This window comes from Hordeum vulgare, chromosome 5H (genome assembly GCF_904849725.1).
Source record: "Hordeum vulgare subsp. vulgare chromosome 5H, MorexV3_pseudomolecules_assembly, whole genome shotgun sequence".
Classification (NCBI taxonomy): domain Eukaryota; kingdom Viridiplantae; phylum Streptophyta; class Magnoliopsida; order Poales; family Poaceae; genus Hordeum; species Hordeum vulgare.
Window position 1 is genome coordinate 7,656,891 of NC_058522.1, and position 11,407 is coordinate 7,668,297.

Genomic DNA, 11,407 nt, shown 5'->3' on the forward strand with positions numbered 1-11,407 from the left:
CGCGGAAACGAGCCGAACTAAATTTTTGCCACGCACGACTAGTATACGAAAGGTCACTCGGAAATTGAATGTTTTGCTGTAGTGGATATTGAAAGCGACGCAACACTCTTCGGTTGTTGTTCGTTTCATTTCCCTCGCTCTCTTCGGCTCCCGTGGTGGATATTGTCTGCTCCCCCGCGGATGATGGAGGTAGCTTTCTTCATTGGATTGCGCACATCCAGCCGCACTCTCGCCCTATAGAAGTTGCCCTTAAAATCAAAGGAGGGCAGCTCTGAGTCCACAAACTCACCCGATTTTGATGTCAAGGTTTTCACTTTACCTTTATTTGCTATGGGCAGGTCAATGATCCGTGCCCAAATCTCGAACTTGTAGAGCTCTGTTGAAGTTGGCTTGAAATATCCATCATATGGAGCAATGATCACTCGATTGCCTCTGAAGTGCCACGACCCCCCTTGGGTGACCTTCTCCCAGTCTCTCAGGCACTTGAACTGCATCATGAACAAGGTTTCCTCCAAGGTTTTGATCTTGACTGTCCTGGCCAGATCCCACGTCGTTCTCATTTTGCGGAAGAACCAGTAGGAGCTAAACCCCGTGTCCATGTGTACATGGTCAAGGATCATCCAGCGGATATCTTCCTCCGCTGGGGCATCAGATTCTTCAAAGACGACATAGTGTAGGTCATCTTCTTGCAAGGCAAGTTTTTTCATGAGATCCTCCACCTTGCCAACCCTCATGGCGATAATGATGACGAGTCCCCGCGACACGCCATCCTTCAAAATCGAGACAGATCGATCCGACGATCCCATCAGAAAAGCTGCCGAAAAACCCCAACCCCTCCCAACCAATCGAAGGTACCAGGCAGCGCCGCAAGGCTGCCACCAACACGAGGGCAAAGAACCGGCAAACCATATTTGGCGATGCATGCGCTGGTTAAAGTGCATTTTTCTTAACCGGCGCGTACAACGTTCGGTCATGGACTGGCCCAGCGAGAGGAGGTGGGTTCCGGTTTTATGAAGGTTTTGGAATCTTCCTAGATGTTTTTTTTTAAATATTTTGATGAAGTTTTGATTAAATTTTCTGATATTTGATGAAGTTTTTCTGAAATGGATGAATTTTTCCAAAAATGATGAACTTTTTTAAATTTTGTGAAATTTTCGAACTTTTTTCAAATTCATGAACTAATATCGAAATTCTGCGAAATTTTTAAAATTTTGTGAACTTTTTTTTTAGATCACAGTGAATTTTTTAAAATTTGTGAACCGTTTTTCGATTTTATGAACCTTTTGTGTTCACTTTTTTTTTGCTTTTTGTTTATAAAAAAATCCGTCCTGAAACTAGTTTTTCGCTGGGCCTGGCCCGTTTACGCGACCCCTCCGTCTTCCTTCCCGTCGCCTCCCCAGGAAGAAAGCTTCCCTCTTTTCCCCTCGCCTCGCCGGCAGGAAGAAAGCTTCGATCTTTTCCCCTCGCCTCGCCTCGCCGGCAGGAAATCTCCAAAACCCTAGCCGTCGCCGACGATGTGGCCGTTGCCCACGCCGCCTCCCCCTTCCTCTTCACCATCAGAATCGGATGCATCTCCCCTTCCCGTGCCCTCCCCTCCCCCACCAGCTGCAGCGTCCAGGGCCACCTCTCCACCACCATCCGCAGCCGCCGCAAGCCGATCCCCTCCCGTCCCCTGCACTCCACCGCCGGCCGCAGCCTCCACAGGCCGATCCCCTCTAGTCCCCTGGACTCCACCGCCGGCCGCAGCCTCCACAAGCCGATCCCCTCCCGTCCTGCCTCGCCGCACTTATACACCAATAAATCTTCCAGACGAACGCCGCTACTGCAGTCGGCCACAGCCTCCACGGTATGACTTCATCGACATCCCTCACTCTGCTCCCTATTTCTAATGGCTTGGAACGACAGCCATACCTGCATGTTCTGCACTGGCCTTTGAGTAGTCTCCATTAGCAGGATCATCGAACCCGAGAATACGGATACATAATATAATATACTATAATCTCTGTTGCACCTGTATACCAATTCAATGAGAGCTGGTGCCGTTGCATTTTCCACGAGACAATTATCTTGATGTTCTTTGATTTATTCTCTCTTGGAGCATCCTTAATAAATAGAGCCAACTGCTGGCTATATCACATTGCCTTGTCACTTAGAGTTGGTCTAGTAGCCCACCCCATTGCAGTCATCATATACTACTATCTTAATACATGGCTCACCTCTAACGAAACCTTTTCAAGCTTATATCATGTTATTATACTTGCTCTCGTTTGCTAGTTTGTCCAACACCTATTCTTGTTCTGACCCACTTTTTGTCCAAGAGTCAGCAGATCATTAGAAAAAGAGCTATTTATCAAAGCTATTAATGGTCAGATTGAATTATTCTGTTCGAGAGCATGAGGCTTTGTAAAAAAGTACTCTTTTGACCCATATCACGACCAAATGTCTTTGATTCTGAAAATCTGCATTGGTTTCTGGAGTGCTTCTTTTTTAGTTAATAATAACTACTTAGTTTTAAGAAAGGTTAGTTTTTCTTTTGAGATAAGGAGTTAGGTTAACTAGTTTTTTTAGGAACGCCTATAGTTCTATTCACGCTCCCAACCATTACAGATACAATGATTTCGATCCATTATCAAAGAAATTGCAAAGTAACTCGTACAACTAAGAATCACAATGAGATCTCTTGGAGACATCTTCTCCTTGGTATCAGTCTTTGCACAATATATATATTCCACAAACTTATTATCTTTTGTTTTTTCAGTTGTGAGGACACTGAGCAGGCAGTGCGTATTGAGGCCCCACCATCGCCAAACCACTTTCCACCTGTTTCAGCATTGAGGCCAACAAGATTGCTAATTAAGTATTTTCTGAGGGTTGATGCTGGTGGACTCTTCCACACATATCCTCATCGAGGTGGTCCGTTTAAGACCTTACAAGAAGCTCAGGATGCTATAGACTCCTATCACACTAATCTGTGTAAATTCAAGTAAATCTTCTCTCAACTTTGTTTCTATTTTCAAGTGTTGGAAAATGCTTATATGTATATGCTATGTCCTATGCTAGCAGCTTATATGCAAGTATATTTCTCTTTAGCAACATGCAGCTTTAGTCCGGCATGCAAACTTACTAGGGAAACCCTTTCATTTCTAGGACTGAAAACATAAATTCCAAATTGATTTTGCCGTATGCCTTCTCAAATTCTACTTTAAGAAAAACAACGTGTTTTTTTTCTCTTATGTAAAGAATGTAAGGTCTCAATGTAGCATTACTACACTATCTAAAATATACGGCCTTTAATAAAAGCATTATGAATCTTGGACTTTACATTCTCTGTAACCAGCATAGCCCTACTTGGAATCAGGGTCTTGGTAAAAAAATTGAATGCCACAGTAAGCATGCAAATAGGTCTATACATTTGGATCTTGTCAGCCCCCTGCCCTTTGCCAATCAGGTTGACAATTCCATAGTAGAATTCTTTGAAATCACAAGCTTTGTGCTTGCACTTTAAAATCCCTGACCCTCGCATATCGCGTTGTTTATATGAACTAGGTACTTGGGTGGGCTTTCCAATGAGGACAGGTTTGTTTGGGATACACTATATTGGCGTAATGGCACAAGGAAGAACTCAAAAGAAGCTTTGGATGCAATGATGAACTATAACCCCACTTGGGAAGTAGTCAAAGCTTTACTGGACAAGCACAATGAGGACCATCCTTTGGAGGTTTGCTATCTCCCTTGCTCTCTCTTGCCATTTTCTTGTTTGCCGCTCTCCCTCACCGTCTTTCTTATGTTTTAGGATCTTGCATATGAAATCAAGGAAGTAGTGAGTTACAAAGATCACTTCCCTAGAAAAGATTCTCAGCATGAATGCAGGTCCTTCTCACATTTAAATGTGCTTGTAGAAAGAGGACCTAATGCCATCAAAGATCTTCTCTTCATTGAAATGACCTGCACAACAGATGGTGGATTTGAGGAATACGTGCTTAGTTGCATTTCTGTGATCTCATCCGACGATGATGGTATGTTTGCATTTTTGTTATTTTACCTATTCAATTCTTCCATTAAGTATATCAATATGCAAGTCAGTAAAATTTTGCATTCTATTGATACTAGTTGGATGCTCGTGCCTTGCCACGCAACAATATATATATGCCAAACATTAATGAAATGATAATTCTTTTTATGAGCACTGATGTCATGCATCCAGTTTAACAAATCACCCACTCATTTCTGCCAAACGGACATCTTCTTCGACGTCAGGCCGTTAGAGGACAAGTTAAGTGTCTTGCTACTACCATCCCAACCTAAATGTGTATCAGGACAAAAATGCGAAAAACATAGTAAAAATTAAGATCTCCACTTTACTTAATAACTTTGAAAACAAGCAAAACCACAAATAAGTGCCAAAAAGGAAGCAAAAATATAAGATCCATAATTTGATCGTATAATTTACATGATAAATGAAATCCATGTTATACTAAATTATTATGCTTCAAGCGAATACAAACATGTACAAGAGACGGGGCAAATCCATCTAGCTTGTACAGTGCCCAGCCCAGAGCTCGTCAACAGTGCATGCAACACATCTCTTCCTCTCACATCAAATGCGCCCATTCAAACTCCAATCCTCATGGTCTAATCTTTCGATGCGGGACACCAGATTTGGAGCTCCGAGCTGGGGAAGATGTTGCTTCGGCCACCTTTGCCTCCTTTGTCCCAGAGCGGCCAGATGTAGCCCACAACCGAGAGAACAAAAATTCAAAAGAGGCCATATAATGGTTAGGCCGCATAATACCAGATTCAGAATTCAATCATATTATCATTCCTCTCATTGCATAGAAGGGCAAACGAGATGTGAGTATCACTTGAGAATAAATCTTAGAAAGAAAACACCAAATGTAGAAATGACGGAAAGAGAATCAAGGACAAATGCTAAAAAAACACGATTAAAATGTATTTCAATGAAGAAGTACCTTCTACTTTGTCCAAATGGTAAATGTTTATTACGTTGCATCAGAACCTCAAAAGCTGGACCACAATTAAGGTTTTTAGATAGGCAGCTGCCTAATTTAAAGATCAAGTGATTGCCATTTCCAGCAACACAAATAGAGAATAAGAAGATGAAGCTTTCATGGAAATACCGTACTTCCACTAACTTCTTTGTAACGTTACCAAGTTTCAGCATGTTTGTCTTGATTTATAAAACATTTCCTATCTGCCTTCTTGGTCATGCCATTCATGTATAATAAAAACACATAAGTAGCTCTCAACACATTAGAAGTGAATCCTCGATTTCAGAAAAGAAAAATAAGAAATAGCTGGTATAAGAATTTGTCTTCCTAATCCAATGACAAAAGGAGAAGTCTTGGATGAGAGCATTGTTTGTTCGGTATGAATAATAAGTAACATAATTGTATATTTGTAGCATTGAAATAAAATAATATTAAAAAACATGTCATGTGCCGAGAGCTATTTGTGTGTTTATATGAAAGATTTAGCATCGATTGACAATTACTTCTGCACATCCTTATGAATAAAACATCATTTTAGTTAGACCAAAAAATGTACGAAATCATGTTAGCAGCTCTGCTTATTGCATTCCTTTAATGCTACTGGTACAAAGAATAGATTGACATTAAAATAGATATACCTGAACAAAACGGTAGCAAATGCATATGCACTATAACAAAAATTGAAGTGCTTAGAGCAGATATACAGATGTGGGAGACGAGCGATGGTCTAGACGCAACAATGTCAAAGGTGTGGAGCAACTTCGACGACAACCTAGTCATGCTCCTCCCACTCCTGCAAGCATTCATTCATACACAGATGCAAATAATAAAGGGAAAATACAACTAAATACCATGAGGCGAACAATTGATCAAGCACGAACACATATTGGGAGCTAGAAGCACACCAAATTTGCAAACACACATGCTCATGTTCTCTTCTTCCTATTGGTAATAATCAAAAACTGCCCTCAGGTATATAGCCACATAGTCCAAATCAGTGAAAACCACAATAACTTGTAGCAAATCAATATGGAGAAGAGGCCAGAAAATGTCAAGACAGGTTTTTAAATTGCAGAACCAACTTTCAAAGTAACCATTGGAGGACCAAAAAACACATCGCTATCAACCATTGATATCGATGAACCAATCATCTTTGGATGATCCAGAGCTGCTACAAGTCAGATAACCAGAAGTTCATGAAACATGTTTTTTGGCGCCTTCCTGATGCGACAAATAAATTCTGCATTGTTGAGGTCTAAACTTTTCTAGACAGTGTACACGTACCTGTTCTTCTCTTGAAAAATAGGAGTCATTTGGAATAGTTCAAGTAGAGAAGCAATCTTCTTGGTGGGATCATGTGCCTGCTATTATTAATGAAAATATCTTATTAGGATGGAACATACAACACATGAAAACATAGAAAGTGATCCAATGGCAGATGCTTGCATATATCAGATCCAATACAATGCTTTCACATAAAACAAATCCCTTACATTAATTGATCAATGGTGATCATAATTCGGACTAATTAATGGTCAAATTAAAAATCTCACTCGCACTACTGAGAAACATGCCAGCGAAATACTCGTAAACACGTGTGAGTTGACACTACTACATAGTTGATAACTTGTTACTCATCCATTTCTTTCTTTGCTTCCTCTGCTTTGCTGAGCTAAGTATATAAGACTACAGCCAGCGAGACTACGCTGTGGACGACCTTTCTTCTTCTGCTTTGACCACTTGAGCGCACAACACATCACTTGAGCGCAATATCCATTTAAAGTAGATGAGGCATCGTGATGACTTGAGCTTGAGCATGCCATGCTTCCTGTCTTTCTTCGAGCAGCTCCAAAGGTGGCCTGCTGCCCTGCTCACATGTGACGGATCGACATATGGATCGTTGGACTGCACGGTGTCAACTATCTGCTCCACCTCTGTACTAAACCATTATAGCTGGTTCACGACCAATTGCCTAAAACTGACAATATGTTCTCAGTTTATTCACTTTACCAATGATGACCGAACTACATCGTCACATATCCAACCAACTATATGTTGTAGTTTTTTGACATATATGTGACAAGTCAAATACGCAAGGCTGTCTTCACTACCAATTGCGTCAAAATGATAGATACTCCAACAGTCTGAATACTGAAGGTTCAAGATCGGTAAGTTCTGTAATAAAAGCTTGGGGCTCTCCCATAAATTAAGTGCATACCCAAAGAGCAGAACCATGATATAATAAAGGATGTATGTTGAAACAGCAACAAAAAGTAGTCACAGCATTAAGCTCATGACGTTATATTTACACTGCAGAATTCAACTGGTTCACCAGTCGCGAGACGAGGATGATCGATGTTAGCAGCAGCAGCATCGTCGTTAGTATAGTAGAAGCCCATCTGCAGGCTGCAGATGATCACAGGAAAAAAGCAATATACCTACAGCCTAGGGTCATGTGATTGGAACTGAAACTCCAAAAAAGTCCGCCGCAGCAAAGCTTAACAATTTACGTGTGGGACGTGAGTTCGTGGGCGGCTGGTTCGTGGGGAGAGTTTTTCTTTTACGTTTCTCGTTGTTTCTTTTTGAACGGAAACGAGGGAGAGGTGGGCTTATCTATCGTGGGAACGACGATGTCGAACCATCACGATGACGGCAGATTCCCTTCTAATAGTAGAGACTTTGTATCACCAAGTGCCTTTTAACGAAGTGGTACTGGTAGCTGTTTTCACACTTATTTAATTCAATAGAAAAGTAGATGTGTTCGTTGCATCGTAAAAAGACAATAAAAAAAATAAGAATTTGCTCACAGCACAAGTTTTTGACTCATTTGAGCATGTCTAAAAACATAAGAGTACGCGTGTTTGCTAGCTGTTTCAGATATCCACCAGGATATTAACTGTGTTGTTCTAGCATAGTAAACCGATGAAACAGTACAAGTGTTCCTAAAATAGATGTTATCGCGGACCTAGTAACCATGTGGTGCAGATTTATATTGCCAATAAAATCATGCTCGGTTCGACTAGTAGCCAATATACGGATACTCCAGAAGACCATGCCGTGAGGGATTCTGAATGAATTGTACTATGATAGTCATCAGGCTCTAGTATTTCTTTTGTACGTTAGAATGCTAACTGTAGGCGAGTGCTGTGAATGCTATGATGTACACTAGATATTTAACAAAACTAGACCATAATTGTAGGTGAGTGCTGTGAATGCGGTGATGATGTGAAGCATCCCACTGGTGCGGAGTACAAAAAGGGTGATGATGTGAAGCATCCCACTGGTGCGGAGTACAAAAAGGGTGTAGCCAAGGGTCGTGTTCAGTGCGGGAGGCCTATATCACGTGAAGAATTTAACGAGGTACTATTTTGTTGGCAAAAAATTTAGGGCAAAAAATTTAGAATGATGTCTGTGCAGATGAGTCAATGTTAGTTTCACGTCTTCTTTTCTTTTGCAGTTTATTGTTGTGCGTGACGAAGATTGGCTGGAGGCGGAGGAGGCTATGGTGAGGCACCAGTTCAGGACATTCGACATAGCAGATGACCATGGAGCGAGGGGGAAATACATCATACCGGCAGAACGTGTGCAAGCATAGATGCAGAGTCGATGGGGCCTAGTGCTTTGTTGTATGCCATTCTTGTCCTGCGTTTGTTTTTGGTACCTGTGATGTTGAGTCAGTACTATGTGTCTGAGTGTTTGGCTTGCTGATGTAGAAGCCTCGTCTGGGTGTAGGATAAGCTGGTACAGAATCCTCGTTTATGGTGTGGGAATAAGCTGGCAAAACTAAACTGACCGTGTGCTTTGTTGGTGATTTTGTGTTGTTTGGTAAAGCAATGTGCTCTTGCAGTGGATGGTAGGTAGCTTGAAATGCGAGTGTCAAGACTTGTGAAGTTATCATAGAAATGTTTGAGAATTGAGAGTATGTTTAGTTGCGGATTCGTGAAGAGCAGCACCTTATGATGTTCATGACCAATTGGATCTTGACGTATGAGTGGGTCGGTGGAATCTTGACGTACACTGACATCGCTATGATCGTTACAGTATCGAAGAGATGTGACAAAGTGTTCGGAACATTGCATATGCAATGTCCTAATCAAATGCTTAGTGGCATGATCAAAGCCGATGATCGTAAGCTATGTCGTGCATCACGATCTCGAATGAAACTATCCATGGAATCGCTGATAATTTTATTTACGCTGCTGATATCGTTCAAACTTGTTTCAAGCGTAAAAAATCAGCGATCCTTTGATTCTGTTTCTTGGGAGGCACTGGCGGCAATTTTAAAAGCTAAAGGTTTTCCTTCGAAATGGTGTGATTGAATTCAGAATCTCAATCAGACCAGTCAGTTGGCCATGCTTCTTAACGGTAAGCCGGGACCCTGGATTACTTGCAAAAAGGGGCTCCGACAAGGAGACCCGACATCCCCCTCCTCTTCATTATTGTCGCCGATGTTCTCCAGCGTCTTATTCAGCAGGCTTCCTCAAATGGCCTCCTGTCCCACCCCATTGACTCGATCATCCCCTGCCCGGTGCTTCAATACGCCGACGACACTCTAATTATTCTGCAAGCAGACCTGGAACAACTTCAAACGCTTAAATCAGTCCTGCTTCAGTTCTCAAATGCTACGGATTTGGTGATTAACTTCCACAAGAGCACTTTCGCTCCTATTCATGTGGAGCCGGGCTTCGCATCTTCTCTTGCATCTATTCTAGGGTGCGCAGTTGCTTCCTTCCCCCAATCCTACCTAGCCTTTATCCACCCACAAACTAAACATTAAGGACTTCTTCTTCATCATCGACAAGATTGACCGGCGTCTGGCAGGTTGGCGAGGTGTGCTTCTTACCATTGCCGGTCACGCAATCCTGGTTCGAGCTGCTCTGAGAGCCCTTCCTGTCTATGCCATGACCGCTCTCTTGCTGCCTATGGGCATTGTTCAGGAAATCGATAAACGTTGTCGTGCATTTTTTGGGCAGGACAGGACAAAGTGTCGGGTGTTCAGTGTAAAGTGGCTTGGGAATTTGTGTATGCTCCGTTTTCTCGAGGGGGTCTAGGTTTTTCTTCTCCGCATCACTTAAAATCTTGCTTACTCCTCTCTCACTTGAATAAACTCCACTCAAGCATCCAATATTCAAGCAGCTCTCACCTTGCGGCCAAATATGGTTGGTCGGATTCTCATGACATAGACACTACTCACCCTTTTCAATCTTATGTTTGGCGAGACATCGCCAAGGGGATTGATTTCTTTCTGTCAATAACTATGGTGCATATTGGAAATGGTATGAATATTGCCTTCTGGCTTGACCTCTGGGTCCCAAACCACACTCAAAATCTTGCAACTATTTACCCCGCCATTTTTTCCCACTCTCTTCGACCTTCGGCCTCAGTTGCACGCGTGCTTAGTAATCCTTAGTTGCAACTTGATTTAGCTCCGAGACTATCTAATGCTGCAAACATCGAACTGGATAATCTGCGTACCTTGTTGGCATCTGTCTCCTTGAATGTGGTGGTTCAGGACAAACGAATGGGATGTATCGATGACAAGCCTCTAACTTGCAACTCCGCATATAAGGCGGGTTGGGCAGACAAACTCGTCGATCCGTTTGCGTCGGTCATCTGGAAGAACTATGCACCCAATAAATGCAGATTTTTCCTCTGACTTTCTTGCAAAAATCGACTCTTCACCAACGAAAGACGCTTCAACAGGGAGTTAACGGACTCTTGCACCTGCCCGTTCTGTCCAGCTTCGGAATCAACGGAACACCTTTTCCTTCTTTGCATCCATCTTGGACCGGTGTGGCAAGAGCTCTCAACACTGTCTGCCTCTCCACCAACGGACTTTAGACAACTTTGGGGGCCTCACCATGCTAGCAAGACTCGCTCCATAATAATCACTGTTATCTTATGGAATATATGGAAAAGAGGAAATGCAATGGTCTTCAGGGGGGAACTGCAACCTATCCACCTAATTGCCCGATCTGCGGCAGGCGACATCATGCTCTGGTCGAACAGATGCTCAAAGGAGCAGCCCATTGTCACGCCCAAGATGCGACCCTATCCTCAATTTGGCACGAAGGCCTTGTCAGGGATAGAAGCGCATCTCGTCGTGTCGCAAGAATGGATATCGTTACAAGTACATGTACTGAAAAGAAGAGATATATATATATACAGAGTTGGCTTACACTCACCACAAGCTACATCAGAGTCACATCAGTACATTACATAATCATCAAGAGTAAGAGCAGGGTCTCACTACGGACGGAAAAAACGAGAAAAATAAGAACGACGTCCATCCTTGCTATCCCAGGCTGCCGGCCTGGAACCCATCCTAGATCGATGAAGAAGAAGAAGAAGAATCAACTCCAAATGTACAATCAACGCGCTCGCGTCAAATAACCTTT

At 42.5% G+C, this 11,407-nt stretch overlaps 1 protein-coding gene across 2 annotated transcripts; it reads left to right on the forward strand.

Annotated features, from left to right (window-relative positions):
• Window positions 1-1,414: 1,414 nt before the first annotated feature.
• On the forward strand, window positions 1,415-8,839 carry LOC123395672. Of its 2 annotated transcripts, XM_045090699.1 has the most exons (7): window positions 1,415-1,846; window positions 2,759-2,983; window positions 3,547-3,718; window positions 3,794-4,016; window positions 8,209-8,250; window positions 8,293-8,369; window positions 8,467-8,839. In XM_045090699.1, the coding sequence occupies exons 1-7, from the start codon at window positions 1,515-1,517 to the stop codon at window positions 8,602-8,604; spliced, it is 1,209 nt and encodes a 402-aa protein (XP_044946634.1). In that variant the 5' UTR covers window positions 1,415-1,514; the 3' UTR covers window positions 8,605-8,839. The 2 variants fall into 2 exon arrangements, with proteins under 2 accessions (XP_044946634.1, XP_044946633.1); XM_045090698.1 differs by having other exon boundaries at window positions 8,209-8,369.
• The last annotated feature ends 2,568 nt before the right edge of the window (window positions 8,840-11,407 follow it).